Here is a 25546-nt window from a genome sequence, read left to right on the forward strand (position 1 = left end):
ACAAGCAGAATCACTGAAGGAAAGAGAAACACAAGAACTACTTCCAGCCACAGCCTTGGATGAAATCAACTGAAGATAAAATACATTACATCTCTCAAGATCTGATTAAACAACTCCACAAACAACATTAGCTTCACTTATTATTAACCAGACTGACTTTATTTCTGTCAGACATCTACAGAAGTTCGTATTAAGAATTAAGAAGATGTTTAGATGTTCAAGAATCATCAAGAATCAGCATATGAATCTCAACAATGGTGACACGCTTCATGGTGCAATGCATTCTGAGTGCATCATACGAAACTTATCCATGGCTCCCAGAATGCATTGCACCATGAAGCATGTCACCATTGTTGAGATTCATATGCTGATTCTTGATGTCTGTGTGCAAGTAAAACTCACAGGAGCCCAAAATATGTAAATGGTGTGTTATAAATCCTTTGATGTTCTGATTAAATTCTATTATTCTCTTGCTGTAGAATCATAACAACAAAACAGAATTAATAACATACTACCCCAATATCAATGAGTTAAGCCAATATATGATGATTATATTCTTATCATCAATCAGCTTACAGCATCTGATTATATTTTCTCTTGCTGTTCTCGCCATAACAAACAGACACAGCTGTCAAGAGAAAAACTAATGTTAAAAAGTCAAGAGCCTGACTAAAGCACACACTGATCACCACAATGGTAACATCAAATCAAACTATTACTTTCAAATAAGTAATCAACATCTAAGCCTCTTCTTAATTCTTAATACAAACTTCTGTAGATGTCTGACAGAAATAAAGTCAGTCTGGGGTGAGTTTCCCGAAAGCATCGTTGGTGAACCATGGTCGCAAGTCCCATTGAACTCTATTGGTAACGACGGAACTTGCGACCATAGTTCGCTTTGGGAAACGCAACCCTGGTTAGTAATAAGTGAAGCTAATGTTGTTTGTGGAGATGTTTAATCAGATCTTGAGAGATGTAATGTATTTTATCTTCAGTTGATTTCATCCAAGGCTGTGGCTGGAAGTAGTTCTTGTGTTTCTCTTTCCTTCAGTGATTATGCTTGTTAACAGCAGGTGTTCTTCACTAATACAAAATCATTATTCAATCACTTAATTATCTCATTACCTCCAATAAACAAATCCATGTGGGGCCTACATGGAAACTGGGTGCAAAACTGGCTGGGTCCCAGTTAGATAGCCCAGGTCAAACCCATTTGGGCCCCACATGGCTCTGCTGGCTGGGGAGAGGAGAGATGGGTGGAGGAATGACATTTTCACTAAGTTCAACAAAACTTAATATCATCTACAATAACTGAACAGTGTATTAGTGTTTTGTATTTTTGTATTTTTAAAATACTGTAAAATACTAGAAGTCTACATGATAACATCATAAAAATGCGGCCTCTGATTGGTGCTACTCTATAGTTTGTTGAGCATTATTGAAGACACCTGATGATAACAAGCAGAATCACCAAAGGAGAAAATCACAATTTTTAAGTTACCATCACAGAGGTCAGGGTTTGTTTTAGTTGGGCTCTTGACCCTTGACTTTTTAACATTAGAATTTACTTGGGCAGTTTTTAACTGCATTAAAACTAACCAGACAAGCAAAGTTAAAACATGATCAGGTGGTGTTGGTTATGTTTTTCACATAATCATTATTTGATCTGAATCGCTGAACTCATCTAGAGCCCAATCTCTGAGTTAGATTTACATTATTGATTACAGCAGCACTGTGATTCTACAGCACAAGATCCATTTTTTTTTTTTTCAAAATAATTCAAAGGTTTCATCAAAAGTTCTTAGGAAAAAAAGCCCTCATTTAGACACACAGAGATCAAGAATCATCCTGTGAATCTCAACAGTGGTGGCCATCATAAAGCATGTTGCAGTGCATTCTGGGTGCCACCAATCAAAACTCATCCACGGCTCCATCATGCATTGCTGCATGAATAAATTATGAGCTTAATTCTTTTAGTAATTTTCTTTATTCTCACTATTTTGTTTTTTGCTGTTTTTATGGGACTTTTTAGTAGCTTGTTTTCTAATGTTCAGAGTTGATCTGTTGATCAGAATATGTTGCTTGTCACCGTTGTTGAGATTCACAGGCTGATTCTTGATGTCTGTGTGTGCCTGAAAGAAATACTTTTTTGTTTTATTCAGAACAACTTTTGTGAAACCCTTTGGATTATACTGATAAAGCTGATTTTGTGCTGTAATCAATAATGTAAATCTAACTCAGAGATTGGGCTCTAAATGAGTTCAGTGATTCAGATCAAATAATGATTATGTGAAAAATAACCAACGTTACCTGGCCAGCTTTTCTCTTTGCTTGTCTGGTTGTTATAATTCAGTTAAAACTGCCCAAACAAATTCATATATTAAAAAGTGAAGGGTCAAAAGCCCAACTAAAGCAAACCATGACCACTGTGATGGTGTCTTAAAAATTGTGATTTTCTCCTTTGGTGATTCTGCTTGTTATCATCAGGTGTCTTCAATAATGCTCAACCATCACTCAATTAATCACTTATTTATCTCATTAATGCTTCAGTGGGTGGAAAAAAAAATATGGCAGGACTTTTACTTTCTGAGCCCTGGACTTTCCACCTCTGCCGCGAACGGACCCGTATCGGAGTCCACTTGCTCGCAGTGACGGATCCGCAACGAAGGCGGATCACGGACCCGCCTTGGCTCCGCGCTGCATCCGCTCCGCATCCGCGATTAAAACCTTACCTCCGCGGCGGGTCCGTTTGGGACCCGCAAATTGATACAACCGTTACAGTAAAGGCGCGTGCGCGTCCGCGGATCCGACATGGGTCCGCTCAGGATCCGCTGATTGACGGAAGAATTTATGGTGCCGCCCGGATGCGGATCTGATCCTCTGGGCGGCGTCAAAACGGATGTGACAGTCACGCGGGTTTGGCGACTTGAATGCGGATCCGCCTAGGAGTCCCCTGCTGTGTGGGTAACCAGTCAACTCACCCATGAATCCTCAACAGTTTTCAGCATCCCTCCACCACCCCATCTCCTCACACTCACTTGGTTACTTCCTAACTTAAATAGGGGGGTGGGGGTACTCTGTTCGGGCCAAATACTGAGCTTGGAGCCCTCTCTCTGGACAGCACGCCAAATACGTATACCATTTATTTTATCTGACTTATTTGTAAGCGTGAACTCGTGAATCTGTCTAAATCTGTGTTAGTGAGCTCTTCTCCTTTGTCCAGATGATATGCCACTCCTGTGAGGTGGATTGATTAAGATGCTGATTAGACAGCATGATTATTGCACAGGTGTGAAAGGCCACTCTAAAATTTGCAGTTTTATCACACAGCACAATACCACAGATGTCGCAAGTTTTGAGGGAGCGTGCAATTGTCATGTTGACTGCAGTAATGTCCACCAGAGCTGTTGCCCGTGAATTGAATTTTCATTTGTCTACCAGCAGCCGTCTGCAAAGGCGTTTCAGAAAATTTGGCAGTACATCCAACCGGCCTCGCAACCGCAGACCACATGTAACCACACCAGCCCAGGACCTCCATATCCAGCATCTTCACCTTCAAGATCGTCTGAGACCAGCTACCTGGACAGCTGCTGCAACATCTGTTCTTTTCACGGATGAATCCCGGTTTTCACTGTACGGGGCAGATGGCAGACAGCGTGTATAGCGTTGTGTGGGTGAGAGGTTTTCTGATGTCAGTGTTGTGGATCGAGTGGCCCATGGTGGCGGTGGGGTTATGGTATGGGCAGGTGCATTTTATTGATGGCATTTTGAATGCAGATACCGTGATGAGATCCTGAGGAACATTGATGTGCCATTCAACCACGACTATCACCTCATCCCACTGAGCAAATTATGTCCAGAAGACGTCTTTTTGAGGTCTTGTCTCAGGTTGAAAAGACGTCCACTGAGGAGCCAGAATGAAAGTTTTTATGACATCTTTTTTTGACGTCTTCTGAACATCCGATATAGACGAACACGCAGAATCACCAAAGGAGAAAATCACAATGTTTAAGCGACCATCGTGGAGATGAGTGTTTGTTTTAGTTGGGCTTCTTGACCCTTGCCTTATTAATATTAGAGTTTGTTTGGGCTGTTGACTGAGTCATAACAGCCAGACAAGCAAAGAGAAAAAATAATCAGGTGGTGTTGGTTATGTTTTCACATAATCATCATTTGATCTGAATCACTGAACTCCTTTAGAGCCCAATCTCTGAGTTAGATTTACATGATTGATTACAGCAGCACTGTGATTCTACAGCAGAAAATCTGCTTTTACAATATGATTCAAAGGATTTCAGAAAAGATGTGCTGAAGAAATAAAAAATTATATATATTATATTTTAGGCACACACAGACATCAAGAATCATCCTGTGAATCTCAACAGTGGTGGCCATCAAAAAGCATGTTGCAGTGCATTCTGGGAGCCACCAATCAAAATTCACCCATGGCTCCCATCATGAATAAATTATGAGCTGAATTGTCTTAGTAATTTCCTTTATTCTCACTGTTTTATTTTTTTCTGTTTTTCTGTGACTTTTTAGTAGCTTGTTTTCTAATGTTCGGAGTTGATCTGTTGATCAGAATATGTTGCTTGTCACCGTCATTGAGATTCACAGGCTGATTCTTGATGTCTGTGTGTGCCTAAAAGAAAGTTTCTTTTTGTTTATCAGAACACCTTATGTGAAATCCTTCAGATTATGTTGAAAAAGCTGATCTTGTGCTGTATAATCACAGTGCTGCTGTAATCAATAATGTAAATCTAACTCAGAGATTGGGCTCTAAATGAGTTAAGTGATTCAAATCAAATAATGATTATGTGAAAACATAATCACCTGATCATTTTTTTTCTCTTTGCTTGTCTGACTGTTATGACTCAGTTAACAGCCCAAACAAAATCTAATATTAAAAGTCAAGGGTCAAGAGCCCAACTAAAACAAACACTCATCTCCACGATGGTGGCTTAAAAATTGTGATTTATCTCCTTTGGTGATTCTGCGTGTTCGTCTATATCGGATGTCCAGAAGACGTCAAAAAAAGACGTCATAAAAACTTTCATTCTGGCCCCTCAGTGGACGTCTTTTCAACCTGAGACAAGACGTCTTCTGGACATAACTTTGCTCAGTGGGATGTTGAGGTTGAGAGAGAGAGAGAGAGAGACCTACCCATCAAAATAAGGGTCCCTAAATAGTACAGCTCCTATCACCCGATTGGTCTACCAACCATACGCCGACTAACCAATCGGATGGTGTGACTCATCCTGCCACATTCTCACCCGATTGGTCTACCAACTATACGCCAGCTAACCAATAGGATGGCGTGACTCATCCTGCCACAAATGTCATTGGCCATTCCACCTCAAGGAGGTGTGTCTGCCTATCTGTCATAAAAAGGAACACCAGGATTCTCCTGCGTGTTCTCCCGATTGTCCCATGAGGGGACATTTTAAAACGCTTAACGTGAAAAAGGCTTAACGTGGCTTAATATACTAAGACAGTGATTTTAACAGACCAAACTTACTAAATATCATGCTAATAAAGTATACTATGTGCAAAAAATCATATGAGCCCAAAATATGATCTTAACGCGTTTTATAACACGTTAAGCTTTTTCTTATAACGGTTTTCTATGGGAGAAAAAAGCTGTTATAAAACGCGTTAAGATCATATTTTGGGCTCATATGATTTTTTGCACATAGTATACTTTATTAGCATGATATTTAGTAAGTTTGGTCTGTTAAAATCACTGTTTTAGTACATTAAGCTACGTTAAGCCTTTTCTTATAACGGTTTTCTATGGGAGAAAAAAGCTTAACGTGTTATAAAACGTGTTAAGATCATATTTTGGGTTCATATGATTTTTTTGCACATAGTATACTTTATTATAATGATATTTAGTAAGTTTGGTCTGTTAAAATCACTGTTTTAGTACATTAAGCCACGTTAAGCCTTTTTCACGTTAAGCGTTTTAGAATGTCCCTCTCACGAGCACCTCGTGCACGTTTTTCCCGGACATCTCCGGTGACCACGCGCTGCCACCGCGCTCAGCTTCGGGACCGCCATCTTCCAGCGAAACTCACTCTCAAGTCCTCAGTTCAAACCTTCCCGCGGAACGGAAGAAGCCAACGAACTGCACCAGCGCTAAACTGAAATTCGACACGCCCAACCAATGCAAGTATACTGCCGTTTCTCAATCTTAGATGATGAAACTGATTTCCGTGCTGGCTCCAAGGACTGTTTGTAAGTTTGCTACTTGCCTTCTCTCTTTCCTTCTCTACTTCCACTCTTGTACATAGGTGTGTATATTCTTGTATATATATTTAGCGGTATAACCTCTGTATTCGTAGTTTGTATTAAACACTTAATTCATGCTCGATTGTTCTTTCAACTGCAGACCAAGTCACTTTAACGTTTTTCGATCGCTTTATGCTTTGATGCTATAATAGCAAGTTATTTTCATGGCCAGAGAATAACTCCGTTCATAATATTCTATGAGGAGCAACGGTTTGCTGGACGAACTGGTAGTTTCTCTAAATAATTATTGAACCTGAACTAATCATATATGTAATCAATTACAATTCGTTGTGATTGATTCACAATATATGTTTAATTCCCCCTTGGGTCAATATGTGCATAATAATTCATAAAACCTTATGAATTGTTATATTCATATTCCACCCATAAATTGATTAATAACCGCTACATCGTTACAGATGTATTTTTGCTTAACCCTGGATACAACAGATCTGATGCTGCATCCCAGTTCACCTATACTTTTAATACACCCTAAAAGTATTTACTCTTTTTTTTGATGAAAAAGTACATACTATACTTTGAGTGTGTAGCAAAAAGTAAGCTTTGGGACAAACTATCACATCATTAAACTGCTCTTTAACAGTTGTCACATTTAACATCCTCCACAATTCATTTAATTTATTTCATTTTATTTTCAGCTTAATTTTCATCTTCTATTTAGGAATAACAGAGAATGCAAATCCTTTGGCTGATTAAAAAGTAGACAATTGCTTTGTATTAAAACTAAGGCAAGATTTAATGTCTTAAAAGAAATAAACTTACCAGCCATATGCCACATGCAGCACCAAAATAAACAGATGAACCATCTTCAGATAACAGTGTTTGAAATATGAACACTCACTGTGAGAGACAGATTGAGTACAACAGTGTGAACTGTGATATTAAAGCAGAACTAAGTAACTTTTTTTACCTTCATAAATAGTTTTCTAAGTCCTTACGTTAATTGACTTGTGGTGTGTTTGAGGCGAGCACTAACCCCTTCTGGCACGTCTACGCCAGAATACAGCACTTGCAACTTGAGCTGCACCGACCCGAAACAATCTCGCCTCATGTTCACGTTCACGCGAGAGTGACAAAATGCTTTACGGTAATTCAAAAACAATGTATATATTATGTCTTTATAAGACAATTTTGAAAATTACCCACCTCCATCGAGTGTACTGTATTTGCAAATTACCCACCTCCTCTTTCTTGTACTGTATTTGCAAAACTACTGCGCTGGCGAGTGTTGTAGTCGTTGTAGTCCCAGAGCTGCGCTTGGAGTATTTATGACAGTGTCATTCACTGAAGGAAACTGTAGGGGGAGCTTCGCAAATCTTGCTTAGTTCTGCTTTAATATATGTGTGAATCCAACACCGGATCTGACCACCACCCACATGTACAAGCTACTCTTGCATGTGTTGGCTGTAAATTAACTTTGACGGATCATAGCTCAGAGCCAGGATTTCACAGAAATGTGGGATACCACTTTTAAAGAGGCTGGCAAGCTCTACATACCTCACAATGGGGTTTAGAGGCATTAAAGGCATTGGGGTTGGGTTGTTTTCTATCATTCATACTGGCAAGTAGTCTTTGGAGTATCATCATTGGCTGTTGTTAAGATATTTCCTGACAACCAAACAGCGTACTCTAACAACAGTTTTTGCGGTAGCTCTGTATATTTCTATGGCATCACAGGTGAAGTGGATTTACTTGTAGAGTTAATGAAAGTTATCATGAGCAGTGTTTGAAATGGGTGTCATAACAAATATCAGATAAAAACAAGTCAAAATGTGTTAGCATCATGCTAGCATCACCTAGCTACATGCTAAAACCATGCTAACACATTACATGTTAAAACATACTAGTGTAACGGAGGCCAGCTAGTAGTTGCTGTGCAAGTAAAAACCTCACTCCTCTGATCTCAAGAGATGCTCTAGCGACTGACACTAGGTGCAGCCTTTAGCTTTCTTGATAGAGCACCCGATTCCCACCCCGGAAGCCCAGGTTCGAGGCCCACACAGAGCGGGGTGAGTAGGATCTGGGTGAGGGGTTACACTACAAAACAACCAGTAGAATAATTTAATTATAAAACTGACATTTCTTTTTTTATCAGTATTTTTCTATTAAAATTGTTGAATGGTCTTGATGGTTAGAATCATCACTAATGGTCTGTGCATCAGCCAATCACACATAAATGCAGATTTTTTTTTTTTTTTTTTTTTTTTGCACCCATCAGATCAAACCGCATCTCTGTATAGATGTCAGAAGTTTCACTTTGACTCACAATCTGAGCTGCTCGAGTCTCACATGCATTCAAGTGAATCACATTCATATATGATCTGTGGTTCTCATGTGCTTTGTTCTGTTATATGTTTTTGCATCAGTTAAGATTGATTGAAATGCCTTGATTTTGAAACCTGCTGCTCATAAGATCACATTATTTGGACAACAATTGTTTAATCACATCAGTTTAATCACTGGAGAATATTCGTGGCTTGTAACAATTTTTACAGGACAATCCTGTTGTTGAACACTGAAAAAGAAGAGGTATTACTGGCTGCGTCACCACTTTCAAGCAAGTGAGGATGTGCATGTGTGACATGATACTAGCCAGTGGTGAAGAGCAATCAACACACAACCTTACTTCCTTTCCTTGTTCCTTCCTCTGAGAATGCAAGGAAAGGAAGACCAAGAAGTTGAAGCATGATCAGAATATTGATCGCTCAAACAGGGCCGGCCCAAGCTTTTATGGGGCCATAAGCAGAATTTTATTTGGGGGCCCTCGGTTAAAATAACTTAAAATAAACAGTATTTTCTTATATAAAAAATTAATGTAAATGTACAAAATGGACGATACTAAATTAAAAACTTAATGACATAAAATGAACAGTTCAGATGGACCTGTAGGAAGATAACAATAATAAATGTATTAACATTAAAGGAATAGTTCACCCAAAAATGAAAAATTTTCTCATCATTTACTCACTCACTTACGGAAGCCCTAAACGGCCATGGATTATTATTATTTTTCTATCTTATTTTCTCGTGATCTCGAGATAACAAAAGTTGTTTTCTCGTGATCACGACTTAATCGCTGCTCTACATTACACAAATGTGCCAACAGGTGGCAGTATATTACCAAATATAACTGATGATGTACTGTAAATATCCACTTTACTGTATTAGTTCATATTGGCCCATATTATACGAGTTTCGTACAGAGAGAGTTTTCCTGATCGCTTTATTTTGTGCAGTATTGTGTGCCTTAAGTGATTAACTTAACTGTTAAATGACCAGAGGTGGGTAATCCAGGGGTCAAAGACTAAAAGTCCTGCCATATTTTTATTCCACCCACTGAAGCGTTAATGAGATAAATAAGTGATTAATTGAGTGATGATTGAGCATTATTGAAGACACCTGATGATAACAAGCAGAATCACCAAAGGAGAAAATCACAATTTTTAAGTTACCATCATCGAGGTCAGGGTTTGCTTTAGTTGAGCTCTTGACCCTTGACTTTTTAATATTAGATTTTGTTTGGGCAGTTTTAACTGTGTTAAAACCAACCAGACAAGCAAAGTTAAAAGATGATCAGGTGGTGTTGGTTATGTTTTCACATAATCATTATTTGATCTGAATCACTGAACTCATTTTGAGCCCAATCTTAATTAGATTTTATAATCACTTATTTATCTCATTAATGCTTCAGTGGGTGGAATAAAAATATGGCAGGACTTTTACTCTTTGACCCCTGGATTACCCACCTCTGAATATTAGCATGTTAATTACACAAACAATGTGTTAAGCATACATTTATTGAACAGTGATTGATTAGCCTATATGTATTTATTTATTGTAAACTTTATTATTAAGTGAAGTAAACATTTAGCTGAAATATCCACAAGATATAAGAGCGCATGATTTATCCGTCGATCAGATGCGCGTCAAAGTTGTGTTCGTTACTATAGCAACAGTAGAATCCGGGTGCAGTGTTTCAGAATCAATCATTGTAAAAAGAACTTTTATGTCGTGATCACGACAAAACAACTTTTGTTATCTCGAGATCACGAGAAAATAAGTCGTGATCACGAGAAAACAAGATAAAAAATAATAATAATCCATGGCCGTTTAGGGCTTCTGTACCTCTCTGAACACAAAATAAGATATTTTGAAGAATGTTGGTTGCTAGTCACCAACTCTTTGGTTACTCACATTTTTCTAAATATCTTACTTTGTGTTCAGCAGAAGAAAGAAAGTAATACAGGTTTGGAAAGAAAATGAGAGTGAATAAATAATGACAGAATTGTCATTTTTGGGTGAACTATCCCTTTAAGGACAAGGGCAGCATGTTTACTATTAGGCTTCTGTTACTTTAAGACCTGCACACATCTAAAATACAGACACACATCCGATTTTCTCTCAACGGATTACTTTCACTTTAGACATAATCAGCTGTGTTTATGTAAACCTTGTGTGTATTTGACAGTATTAGAGCAATCAGACGCGAAAGATAAAGTCTACTATTCAGGCGCTGTTTGACAGGCTTTTAGTGAGTGTAAAAGTTTTAGTGTGTGTTTAGTGTGTGCTTCGGGTGTACGCGCTCAGAAAAAGTGCATGTCATAATGAAATGTTTAACTGGCAAGGTTTTGAAGCACATGCAAATAATGAACTTTTGTGATAGCGAATAAGTGCAGAGGCCCATGAGTTTATCTCTACCATTGCATTAACATGATGCAAATGTACGTCGAGTTGTACAGTATTGGGACTGAGGTGCCAGAACTGCAACTGATGGAACAAGCGCTGTGGGCCCCCTGGTGGCGGCGGGGCCCTAAGCAACTTAGTTCGCTTAGGGAGGCCCAGCTCTGTGCTCAAGTATCGCATTAAAACAGAGTGAGGAAACTACGATTAACAATTATGAAATTAAAAAAAATCCTATGTTATACACCTTACGTAAAGAGAATATATATTTCCCTATTTATGAATGATCAATATATCAAATGATTTAATGGTATATATGAAAATATACAGAATAACATTGTGTTAATATATCACAGTATATTGAATAATACATAGGAATTGCTGCTTTTCATATATTGAAAAAATATGTGACAACATATTTACTAATATATGTAATTTTATGTTCAGTAATACACTTCATAATATACAGATGTAGGCTACATGTGATCAGATATGGTACTGCATGTGTAATGTATTGTAGATATATTTACTCATGCAGCATAAACACATACATAGAGAAATACATAATGAAATATATTTATTTCATATTTTTAAGCTTCACAAAAACACACCTGCTTATGCAAAAAAAAAATTCAGCAGAAAGATGATCACTGTGCTGAAGACAGTACAGACTTAATCTTTTTTAAAAGCTCATCCTTCCATCCTAAAATTAATCCATACGGATCCAAAGGGGTTAATAAAGGCCTTCTGAAGCAAAATGATGAATTTTTTTATAAGAAAAATATCCATATTTATAACTTATCTATAATCACTGACTGCTGTAGTCTAGTTCCAGTGAAAGAGTAACCTTTGACCTGAAGCATGACGTATTGATGACTACAGAAGCTCAGAAGATAGAGCAAAAAAAACAAAAAAACAATGGTCATGAATTAGAAGACTAAAATGAGAATTTCGATATAAGAGAAGAGGAGCTTGAGTTTGTTTTGTAGGAGTAACGTAAGCTTAGGAGAAAGTAGATGCCTCTCATGGTAAATAGGTCTGAACACAATCATACACATGCATTCCTAAAATGACTGTTCAACATTGTCAGACAAGCAGGATATGATCTTTAAATGGCGTGACATCAAATAGCTTGATAACTTTTGTATATTGAATCTTAACTGCTTGATTCTTTTATTTTGTCACAAAATGAAACTATGCTATCGGTCAGCTTCTTATATAAAGTTGAATATATATGTATGTCCAACTTTATTTGCAAACCTACAGTATACTCAAAACCAGCGAATCTCAACTGCTTGACTGCTTGTGTCATCACAAAATGTAAACTATATTATCGCCCAGCTCTAATCTGATAAATGTGACACATTAAGATATTATAAACATTGACATCATAATTTTCTGTAAAGCTGCACTGAAATAATGTGTATTGTGAAAAGCAATAAAAAATAAATTTGACTTGACTTGAATTGACTATATGAAATTATATGAAACAGTTGTTTATCTGTTAGATTCAGTATCTCACAGTAAAGTCTGTTTTGTTAAAGCTAAAGTCAGACTGTGGGTCTTCATATGAGCAGGAATGGAAAAAAGCCCTTCAACCACACAGTAAAGACTCGTCAGCAGTGTGCCTCAAACATCAACCACAAACATCCAGTAGATGTTCATGCTGAACCTGTTTGTCCACCAACAACTAAACCACTTTTCTGTGCAGATGTAAATCAAACCAGCTCAAACTATCAGGAAGCTGACCATAGCAGGCATTTATTTAGCAGGCACACATATTTATATATTTTTGAAATGAGGAGGTAAAATGTTTCCTGTTTGTTTCCGTATAGGGGATTTGTTATAAAGGGAAAAAACGAGGCTTTGTCAAACATGAAAAAGTTTTAGATCTAAAAATTTAGATCATTTTTGTTTTTTAAAGTCCTTGCGTATTCTTTAAGAGAGAGTTTCATTAGTTCATCACTGAATATCACATTTTTAACAATCCCAGAACTCAAAACTGAAGAGTTCAGAGGAAACTACAGAGGTTTCTGTGAAAGCGATCACACCGCTGGTGGTACTGGTAGTTTGATCATCTTCTCTTGGCGATTGGAGCGTACTCCACATGATCCTCCTCTTTATAATCCTGTCAGAAACACAGTGTATAATAATAAATGCATATCCTTGATGACATTACAATATGCAGATGTAAAACCAGCATCAAGTGTGTCACAAAACTTCCATAGGCCTGTGGGTGAGAGACTTGCATTGTTTCCTTCTGTTTGTTTCCTTATATGCTTTTTTATACTAAGTTGTGCAGTTATTTTCAGGGAAACGCACAGCTAAAGTAGTTCTAGCAGATCTTGACCGCATTACAGCTCCATATCAAATGATTGCAGTTATTTCAAAAGGTCCTCACAGCCTACAACCGCAAAAGAGACAAAACCCACAACGACACCGACCAAACAAATAAATATAGTGAACAATAGGATGAAAATGACGAATTATTGTCACGTTTCATTGTGTCCTGAAAGTCCATACTCTTTCTCCCACTCTCTCTCTCTATCAAATTAACAGACATACAGTACAGACACACACACTCGGACAGAAATGTCGCTGCTCTGACAAATGAATCAGTACAATAGTTTAGCAGCTTAAAAGCTACATGACATTTCTCACCAGCGAGGTAATAACTGTGCGGGTTATGGGGTAGATGCACTTATACTTTCACTATTAGTAGCTTATAGGAGCTGCTGTCATGAGACACAGACTCAGGTAGGCTAATTCACATCTCTCTCTCTCTCTCTCTCTCTGCATTAATAACTATCAACAGTATTCTGCTATCGAGGCTCAAGCCTTTGTTACTGTAACGTGTTGGTTGTATATATAACACACAACAAAGAAGATAATACATAAATAAGTCTTTACTAGACAATCCAACGGGAGAATACAGAATCCAGGCAGGAACGGAACATACGAGACCCGACAATGATCTAAAGGAAGACAAGAACTTAAATACACAGACAATTGACCCTTCGCTGGGAGTTTGATTGATCATAACGCCGAATCCGCCATTTTGTCCGACAAAGCAGTCAGGAGTTAGATTGACCTCGGTGGACTTGAACTTGAAAAATGGTGTGTATTTACGTCTCTCCGCGTCTGAAACAACATTCCTTCTCATTTTCATTTATGTTTATTTGATGCTATAAATGAACTAGTAGGAAGAGAAGATCGGTTAATGAGCCTCTTGAGCTGAGGAGCTACAGCGATCTGTCACGACACATTAAAGAGCCACAAAACGGTTTTTATTGTTCGAATTCTTTTTAAAAAAAAGTTACACAATTTGAAATCTGGGACTTTGTTTAATATCATATTCATAAGTAACCTGCTCTGTCATGTCTGTTGATGTTTTGTTATGTTTTGGAATTAGGAACGGAGGCTTGGGATGAGATGCGTAAGAAATCAGTCCCTGTTTTAAGGACAAAAACCTGACAAATGTCTTGAAATACAACATCTGTCTTGAGGTGTGGTAACCGCAGTATAAGTGTAATAATTGACTCCAGACTGTTGAATTATTAGAAAATAATGCACACCCGAGGTGTAACGGCCACTCCACTTACCTCCACTCCACTTACCACTTGCATTATTTTCTAATAATTCAACTGTCCGGAGTCAATTACTCCTTACTTAATGTTTGCAAACAAATAGTTGCTATAAAAATGTATTCTAGTACAAATGGCATATAGACAGAATTATGTTGATTTGCACTGTGTTCCCCAAAAGCATTGTAAGAATTGCAAAGCAAGTTCATGTGAAACTCTGACGATTTGGATCATGTCATCAGCTGACAGGAAATACTTCATCAGTGGCTCATTTTGAACACTGGAAATATTAACTAATGCTGACTGTAGTTATGGTGAACGAGTGTTGTGAGTATTATGGCATATGTTTCTCACACTGAATGCTGATCAGATGGCTTTTATACATATTTAATGTGGTGCTGTTTTGTGTTTCTGTCTGTATAATGATCTGTCACACACAAGCACAATCCTGCTGAAATGACAGACACACAAACAACATGAATTTTTAATAAATGATCTTACCGTTTTCTGAGCTTTTCTTTTGTAGAATGTCGGCTCAACGTAAATGATTTCTTCTTCACGAGTCTCAACTGTTTCAACGATAATAAGATGTAATATAATAAATAGATGGATTGAAACAGCAAAATGCAATGTTGTTAACTAGATCTGTTTTTTATTTACGTCATATATGTTAGGGCTGTCAAAGTTAACATGTTAATGCACTCATTGCTGCCTTACATCAACAAATTGATTGGCTTTGACTTTGACTCACTCACCAGTCACTAGCAGGGTCACATGCATTCAGAAAGACATTCTTTGCAGATAATTCAAAACCATAAGAATGTTTAATTAAACTAATTAACATTTTTTTTAATGATGAAATTAAATTTTATTTGAAGCTCATGTGAAATGCCACCCACCAGTGGAACAGCGTCATAGAGATGTTAATCTGAACACCAGTGGAGCGCTGAATCTTTACACATGTAATATTACATTCATAAAGCGTAGAGGAAGCTGATTAATTTTAACATTAATTTAGATTTGCATTTCTGTGGTTTAATGAAGAATATGTTCAACAACTAAAGAGCACTGCCCAGTGTCAGTATATACTGTAGATAACCACCAAACCCCACATCTACACATATTATTAATGTTCTTTCCATCAACCCTTGAACCAATCTGTATTGTATAGGGCGCTTTAAAAATAAAGGTGACTTGACCTTGTGCTGTGCAGAAAATCATTTACCTAAAATGGTGTTCCCAGTCAAAAATGACCAGCCTTTTAAAAATTGCTTGTAAATCTCTCATTATGCTGTATTACCAGCAACTATCTTGAATCCTGTCTTTGGTAATAATATAGCACATGAATCTCAACCTTTTTTGAGTAATGGACCCCCGTCATAGAACTGTCCTCAAGGACCCCAGAATAATTTTGGCTTGTTGGTATCATTAATGTCTTTGTGACGACCAAATACAATCAAGTATAATTTACTACTACGTTAGTTGACTTGTCCAATATTCAGCTATATCGTCAGTTATATTATACATATATTATCTTCTTCTTTTATGGGAACGTGTCAAATGTCAAAATAATATTCATATTCAGATATTTTATAAGGACCCCTGGCATTACGTCAAGGACCACTGGTTGAGAAACACTGATATAGCATAAAGAGAAAATTAGCATATTTTTGGAGGCCGGTCATTTTTGACCAAGAACATCAAGTGTAACAAGTTCAGAAATATTCTAATTTTGTGTGAACAAAGTATTAATAAGTTTTTTATATGGTATGATGTTCCTCAAACGTTCTTTCAACTTAATTTTGATTTGAAATTCAACATTGTAGGAACGTTGATTTGTAACATTCCAACAACATAAAATCAAACACTAATCTCCATCGTGGTGATAATCAACATCTAAACCTCTGTTAATTCTCAATAAGATCTTCTGTATTCGTGTGACAGAAATAAAGTCAGTCTGGTTAGTAATAAGTGAAGCTGGTAATGCTGTTTGTGGAGTTGTTGAATCAGATCTTCAGAGATTTAATGTTTTTCCACAGAACCAATACTGGATATTTAGAAAATGTTCTTATAACAAAACGGTCCGTGTACATTTTGATAGTTTGTTTTCCAATTTGAAATGAAATATGCAGAAACGAGAAAACAGTCGTTTCCCGTTTTTTCGTTTGTTAAAAAAACGGAAAAACAAGATTTTGACTCGATTTTCGTTTTTTCGGGTCATGGATAGAATACGGAAACACGACTTCAAAACTCGTTTTCCACATGTGGGCGGTCATTACACGCCCCTTTCAGCCGATTGGTCTATCAAATCTGAGCCAGTGACGTCATCTTCAGTTCGTTCAACAAAATAACAGTCTCTCCTGCTATATCAGTAGATGTCATAAATCGGCTTTCTTCTGTGCAACCTAACGGGTATTTCACAGAAATATTTATTTCAGAAATGTTAATCAGCACACAGACTGTTGTAATGCGGTTTGTAGTTTAATATGCATGCTGAAACTGCGCTACCCACACAGAGGAGCGGGTAAAGCACAGATTTAAAAAAACAAACAAACAAAAAAAAAAACTAGTTTTTATTTTATTCTATTTTGAATAAATAGAATAAATCACAATAAATAAGTAGTGTAAGCAGTTTTGAAAAACGAACAATAGCTCATCTCTCTATTTATTTTATATAGCCTAACATTGCCTGCTGAATATATAGGCTAATGTTAATAACCCTTTGGTTAAAAGATTGAGGGAATATGTAAAGATCAAACATTAAAGATTAAAATTACAGCTACATAGCTATTTTAGTTATTACAAAAATAATATATATAAAACGAATTAATTTAAAGCTGAACTGAAACAGAAACCGGCGTTATAACTACCTCTCTAATTTGACACAAATCCAAATGTTTCAATATTCACGATTTGGAGGCTAAACTATATTTATTATTTGAACGCTTTTATTGTATAGCCTACAGACTACTTAAAATGAGCAGTATAACTTTTTATATATTTGGTTGAATAGGCTATGTTATTTTGACAGTTAACAGGCTGTGATGTCAAGTTACTAAAACTGATGTTGCGCGTGATGCGCCGACGCGTTCACTTGAATTTTCTTATAAAAGCGGAAACAACTTAAAATACTCAGACATTTATGGTCAAATATATGTAACACCATTCGAATCTGCGAAGGGTTAAATAGGCCTATTATTTTTGTACACTCACAATAAAAACAAAACATTGCTCGTAAAATAAACAAAGAAATTTTCTGCCGTCTCGGTTTCCTTTCTGTGAACGTCTCAAAAATGAACCGACACTCATATTGTCGCATTTTTTTCCCCTTTCATTTTGGTAATATGTTAATTACTTAAGTGAAATAAATTTCGCGCATAGGCTATTTATTCGTTTTATATAATTGAATCCTTTTTTCCCCGTTCACAGAAGCGCGGCAGGTGCGTGATGATGATGAATCCTCATGTTCTGTTGTTTATTCTGCTATTTGTTCATGTAGGCTAAAACTAAACCCCTGGGATTTTTTTTAATTATTCACAGACATTTATCATATATGCATACAGTAAATTTTCCCGCTGTTAAGCCACGAATATTTACAAAATAAAATAATTACAAAGATAATAAAAGATAATAAAATAATTACAAAGATAATAAAAGTTCTATGTTCAATATACAAGAGTTTTTGTTTTGCTGTTGTCCACTAAAGCAGCTGACGCAGAATCGCCAATTGCCGTTAAATCGAAATTGAAAGTAAAATGTTCAGGGCCATTTAATTCATTCAAAAGCGAAGGAAAGACAGAAAAAGTGAGGATAGCAAGTAAACTGTGACGTATAATAATGTTCACTGTGTTCATAAAAGTGTTTAATTTAAGAGATAAAATCTGCATGGCCATTTATAAGTAAGGAAAACTAAAAAGGCCCCCGATGGTGATACCGTTATTAGGTGTTGCCACACAGTGGATAGCCTATTTTCTAATATGACTTCATAGTCTACTATATAGCCATGCAAGGAATGCGTCTGCTAAATGATTGAATTTAAATGTATAAAATGTAAACAAAACATTAAAATAAGAAAAAAAATGAGTCCAGTAGCCACTGATCTATAGAGAATCTATCATTATGTACTATAGCCTATTGATCGGTGGTAGTATCCCAAAGGATGTCATGCGCTTGGTAACAGATGTAGAGGCATTTACATTTTACATTAAAAAAAAAACAATGACAGCTTAAAAACAGACTAGGTTTTTTAAACTTTTTTTATCTGTGCAAACATATTTCTGTGAAATACGCGTTAGGTTGCACAGAAGAAAGCCGATTTATGACATCTACTGATATAGCGGCAGAGGACTATTATTTTGTTGAACGAACTGAAGATGACGTCACTGGCTCAGATTTGATTGACCAATCGGCTGAAAGGGGCGTGTAATGACCGCCCACATGTGGAAAACGAGTTTTGAAGTCGTGTTCCCGTTTTCTATCCGTGACCCGAAAAAAACGAAAATCGAGTCAAAATCTCGTTTTTCCGTTTTTTTTAACAAACGAAAAAACGGGAAACGACCGTTTTCTCGTTTCTGCGTATTTCATTTCAAATTGGAAAACAAACTATCAAAACGTACACGGACCCAAAACACTGTTAGTTGGGACACTATTAATGTATATTATTATTTCTTATAACACTGATTACTTTTACAAATTCAAATGACACTTGCCTTGAGCAGTTTTTCTACATTTCCTGCAGATACAGCAGATCCCGACTGCAACAACAATCAACAGAGATCCAGCAGAGATCAGCACTATCAGAGAGACTGAGTCTGTAACTATATAGAGAGACAGATATTAGTGTGATCTAGTGATAAGCGAACATCAGAAGTATTTTACTGCTTTACAACAAAGTCATTTCAAAGTTTCTAGTTTATCCCATTCTACTGTAGGTTAAAGTAAAAATCAAATGTTTTAATCTCAGCCTGAAAGGCAGCAAAGGATGGTGATGTTCTATATGTATACAAATATGATAAACAGTCGGAGGTATGCCGACAACACAACACTGAAAAAAATGATGAGATGAACCAACAAGTTAATCATGGAGGGAAACAAACCAATGCAACTCGAAGTACAAATGATGAAACTGCATTTGTTGTACTTTGGTCACAATGGAAAGCTCAGTGAAAAGGATTTCATGAATGGGATGACTGAGGGTAAAAGGTGCAGAGGAAGATCATCAATGAGATACAATTACAACAATGACAGGACAGCCGTTGGAGGATCTCATCAGACTAGTGCAAAACCAATTAATTTTTAATTCTTATGTCTATCAAGTCACCAAGACTCGGATCCGAGCTTATGGGACATAACAACAACAACAACATCATGTGTAAATAAATAATCCATTTAACAGAGATGTTTGTAAACAGATATGTTGAGTAAAAACAAAAGAAGTAACATAGTTTAACAATTAGGAATCAATGTCATTTTTAAGCAATAAAATGATGAACATTTGTTTTATGACCAATCATTAAAACCAGTTCTAGTCTTTAATCAACTCAGTAATAAACGCTTATATCAGCTCTGCCGTACCTGAACATGTGTGACAGAGGTGAGTGATGTCCAGATGTTGAGTCTGGTTGCTGATGGGATTGTTCAGCACACAGCTGTAGGTGTTTTTATCCTGATATTCCACCTCCAGAGGTAGAGAGAGACTGATGCTGAGATCAGACACACTGATGCTGGACAATAAACTGTTTCCTTTGTACCAGGAGAGAGTCACATGACCCACATTCACAGCTGAACACACCAATGAACAATTTGATGATAATGATGAAGAACAATGTGAAGAGTTACTGCTGATGACAGGAACAGGCAGACGAGCTGAAAAACGAGCTGGAAAACATCAGAGTAGATCATGCTATCTGCTGAATTTGTGATTTTCAGATTTATGAAAAATTACACAGAGATGCCAGTGTCAGAATAATTAAATTTTCTAAAAAAGAAAAGTGTTCAGGAGGTTGAAATGGGAACATTAAAAATTGTGTATCTTAGAATTTACAATTTTAACATTGAAAAATCATATATTTAGGATATGTACACTTCAAAACAAATAACAAATAATGGAAGCCATATTAAACTCACAATAGACAGTTAGATTGAAACTCTTTCTTATATTTTTGATCATCTGTAGTTCATAACATCCACTGTGTTCAGTTGTGATGTTCATGATGGTCAGAGATCCAGTTTGATTGTTCAGTTTCAGTCTGTTTCTGAATCTCACATCAAGAACATCATCATATACAGTCATGCTGTCGGCCTGTACATCTAGTTCAGCTATTAAAGTGTTTTTCATTCCAAACCTCCACAGAATCAGATCACCATCCATTATTTCAGTAAGATCAGTGTATAAAGTGACAGAATCTCCCTCCATCACTGACACTGAATCACCAAACACACCTGGAGAACAGACAGAGTTTGTCAGATTAAAAGGTAAATGATTTTTCAAATAACACTCGTGGTCTTTGCAGTTTACAATAACAGATTCTGATGGTTCTAAAATGTTTGATCACTGATTTTGCTAAACATACACAAAAACATCTAACACAAAATGTTCTACCGTGAGACTATTAAACTACATTATCTTCACATAGTTTAATGGGATATTCTCACGTCAACTTTTTTATGGATTTGATGAGCTTATTAACAGCTGACTGAATCCGTCTCTAATGTGATCTGTAATGACAGACCTGAATCCAAAACATCATATATCTAACATATTACTTTGTATAAAAACCAAAGCGTTGACTAACTCAGTAAAAACATTGCTACATAAACACACGAAACATGCATTTGTAACTCACCATGAAGCTGCCTCAAACACAAGCAGAACAAAATTCCAACATGAACCATTTTCTCTGAGCACTGTAACATCATAATGAAAATCTCTGAAAGCTGTCTGTTTTGATTTGACAGAAGTGATATTAATATATTGTGTGTGTGGATCCTCCCCCAGCAGGACTCGACCACCCTTCACTGAACACACACTGGAGTTTCACTGTAAAATCACAGTACAGTAGCATTTATTAAGACTCACTGTATGCTGGCAGAAAACATTCTAGCACAGGAAGATGTTAAATGATATTGGAAGTTTATTATTTTAGATATTTTTTTTTTTTTTGGCAATATTTCTCTCTCTCTCTCTCTCTCTCTCTGCATGTGTGTAGGAAGAATTAATGTCATTGAATGAAATTATAACTTCATTTATAATGTGTGAAATATATAAGTGTCTATAAGTGATGAATGATGCGTTAGAATAATGTGTACCTGTGACTCTTATTTGACTGTTTCTGAAACATCAGTGTCTGTAAAGCATGTTTATCGTGAAAAAGGAAGTCTGACCGTGAGGTTCTTATCGACAGGAGAGGAAATGAAGACACTCTTTACCCACAAACTACTGACACATGCTTGTGTCCAATACATGTTTTTCCATCCATTATGCCAAACTGCTATTTCTTTGTAAATAAATGAGACCACAAAAGTTTCACTTTGACACAGTCGCTGATGTCGCTTTTGGTGAATTGTGTCCATTCTCTGCGCTAGAGAAAACATGCGCTGTGGTTTTCTATACGGGTCTGTGGTTAAAAAAAAAATCTTGTCTATTTTTGAACGCAACCATAGAGTGGGGGGCTGAAAATGTTGTTTACCTTGTAATAAATTTTCTATTTTCAGTTGAAAGCATTCAGGCCTCTTTGCAAATCAAGTGTTTCTCACTGATATATAGATGATGCATTCATGCAGAAAATGCATGAACTGAAAAAGTGTACTGGCACACAATGTAAGTTTCTTTGGATAAATGTCTCTGCCGAATGCATAGATGCAAATGCATCATCACACACATTCACAGGATAAAGTTACTCCAGGAATTGTATCCCAATTCAGTCCATTACAATAGTTTCCCTGACAGCAACATAGAGTCGGCCCAGATCCGACTGTTACTGTCAGGGTTAAGTTCACACAATGCTCATGTTTTTATTTTGGCGAGCTTCCTGTGACAAAGAATCAGTGAGTACTTACTTTGTTCTGTCTTACACTCGTTTGACTAGTTCTGCCAGTTTAACACATTTAATGTATATAATGCCAAAAAATTATTCCTTTTACCCGGGTTAGGACAGTAGAGGGCGCTACACCTTTCTCTCTCTTTCTTGTGTACTTTGCTGCATGGCCACATGTCCTTAATTTCAACAAGGTCCAGGTCAAGATATCTTTAAAGTCATTGTTTCAGATAACAATACCATATTATTTATTTCTTTAAAAATGATGAATTAAAGATAGCTGTGCTTAGAGAGATTACACTGATGAGCCAAAACATTATAACCATCTGCCTAATATGCTGTTTGTCATTCGTGTACAGACAAAACAGTGCTGACCCGCCGAGGCATGAACTCAACAGGACTTCTGAAGGTGTGCTGTGGTTTCTGGCACCTAGACATTAGCAGATCCTTCAAGTCCTGTAGGTTGTGAGGTGGAGCTGCAGTGGATCAAACTTGTTGGTTCAGCACCTCCTACAGATGCTCAGTTGGATTGAGATCTGGGGAATTTGGAGGCCAGATTAACACCTTGAACTCTTCATCATGTTCCTCAAACCATTCCTGGACAATGTGTGCAGTGTGTCAGGGTGCATTATCCTGCGGAAAGAGGCCACTGTCCATTGTCATTAAGGAGTGTACCTGGTTTGTTTAGGTAGGTGGCACATGTTGAATTTATGTCTACATGAATGACCGGACCCAATGTTTCCCAGCAGAACTTTGCCCAGAGCATCTTACAGTGATCCTGGTGCATTACTTTCCCAAGTAAATGCTGCACATGTGCATGGCCATCCATGTGATGTAAAAGAAAATTAGAATCACCGAACTAATCAACCCTGCAAACAAGCCTGCAATAGCTCATTACTGGTCCACTTTTTTATTGATGATTTCAAACTTTATGATTTTCAATAAAACAACACTCCTGGAGGCTTCCTAAAGGACCGGGCTTGTTTGCAGGGGACCTTATTCAACTGCTCCAAGGTCCAGTTCAGATGCTCACATGCCCATTGTATGCCCTTTCAGTGTTGGACAGGGGCCAAATTAATTGGTCTACACAGCCCCTATGCAGCAAAGTGAGATCATTATATAACCATCATTATACTTTTACCTTCTGCTGGCTCAGACCAGATGGGATAGCCTTTGTTGTCCTTGTGCATCGATGAGCCTTGGGTGTCCGACACTCTGTCGCCAGTTTGTGGCAAGCCTTGAGATACTTGAGATACATTTCAGAGATACTCTGACCCAGTCGCTTTGCCATATTACAATTTGGCCCTTGTCAAAGTCACTTATATCTTTATTCCTGTCTATTTCTCCTGCATCCAACACATTGATTTCGAGAAATGTTTTTGCTGCACCATCTAATCTACCCAGACCTTAAAGGTCAGTATTATTTCAAGTACCCTGATTGGAAGTTATTTGGGCCGAGACAAACAACAAATGTGTAACCAATCAGCATTAGGGGCATATGACTGTCGAGAAGGAGCAAGAGGGAGATTTGAAAAACTGCAGAACGAGAGATGGGACACAATACAAAAGCTCAAAAGAATATCACTGAAATGAAGGTTTATGACTGGGCAAGCGCTTTAGGACCAGCATTTTTATTAGTAAAGCTTTCCAGTGCTGGAAAAAGATAAGTGAGAAGACCTGAAAACAGATGTGGAGGCTGCTTTGATTCCTTCTCATGTGAGTAGCACAGGGTTGCTGTTGGCGATTAACAATGAGCACTTGTTTGTATTTACTCTGGTGTACTGTATGTTCATTTTGTGTGCTTCCTTGTCATTCATTCATCATCTGTGCTGTATTTTTCGTAAAGAAATTTGTTGCGTGTAAGCTGTAATAAACAGACATCCACTCGCATTGTGTCTGTATCAGCGGCCAGATAGTTAGAGTTGAGCAGGTAAACCACTGCACACTGGTGTTTGCTAGAGAATGAGGTGTTTAGTGTCATTGTTAGCGCACTCGCCTCACCTGCCAGCAGCGATCGGGCTGGGGTTTGAGACCTACTCGGAGCAGGGTGGTTAGGATTGGAGTGTGAGGTTTGGAGGCGGAGCAATGAAGAGAGGGGTGGGTTTGTTTGGGTTGATTTCAAATTTCAACAATGTTCAACAATGAATTTTGAGAAATCACATACGGCACCATTAAAGGAACATTCCAGCGTTCCACTTTAAAAAAAAAAAAAAAAAAAAAAAGGCTCATTTTCCAACTCCCCTAGAGTTAAACAGTTTAGTTTTACCATTTTCAAATCCATTCAGCCAATCTCTGGGTCTGGCGGTACCACTTTTAGCACAGCTTATAGTTCATTGAATCTGATTAGACCGTGAGCATCTCTCTAAAAAATGAACAAAAGAGTTTTTGTGTTTATTTAAAATTAGACAAATCTGATATTATTTTAAACTCCAATCTGTTGTTTAGCAGTTTGGGTAGTTCTTTAATGCTTCCCTAACTATCAGAAGACACTAACCAGGTTTAATGTCCAGTTGCACAGATAGGGTTTGTTGTAACACTGCGTTACAATGTGTCCTGCTACTAGAACTATACTATACAGTTACAACTGGCATAATCAACTTTATGAATTTCTGTTGAGATAGCATGGGAAAAGGAGATTAAAGACTAAAAGGAAGGACATGAACATTCAAAAAATATTATTTCAAGAAATTTACAGCATTTGTACTGTCTTGTCTATTTGTCTAATCACAAAATTATTTAAATTTGATTTTCTAAAAAAATGCCATTATTTTATATGAAAAAAATAATAATTGTTTTTTATTTTAGTTTGTCATGTATATTTTTTAATTAAGTCAGATAACATTTTTAGCTGTCAAATGGTCATGTTACAATGTGCCCCACCTACAGGGCATGTTGTCACATTTCACTTCCCTGCTTCCGGGGAAAATAAAGAAA

General features: G+C 37.1%; 1 protein-coding gene across 2 annotated transcripts in view; it reads right to left on the reverse strand.

Moving 5' to 3' along the window:
* LOC125263159 (SLAM family member 5-like) overlaps positions 1–25546 on the reverse strand; it is a 49282-nt gene that overhangs the window by 9521 nt on the left and 14215 nt on the right. Inside the window, exon 1 of one of the 2 annotated variants that reach the window (XM_048182073.1) lies at positions 7075–7288. The exons of the other annotated variant lie outside the window; for it this stretch is intronic. Coding sequence (XP_048038030.1) covers positions 7075–7090 — 16 coding nt within the window. The 5' untranslated portion in view covers positions 7091–7288. Of the gene's footprint in view, positions 1–7074; positions 7289–25546 lie in introns of those variants that run through there. 2 annotated transcript variants of the gene reach the window in all.

This window comes from Megalobrama amblycephala, linkage group LG2 (genome assembly GCF_018812025.1).
Source record: "Megalobrama amblycephala isolate DHTTF-2021 linkage group LG2, ASM1881202v1, whole genome shotgun sequence".
Taxonomy (NCBI): domain Eukaryota; kingdom Metazoa; phylum Chordata; class Actinopteri; order Cypriniformes; family Xenocyprididae; genus Megalobrama; species Megalobrama amblycephala.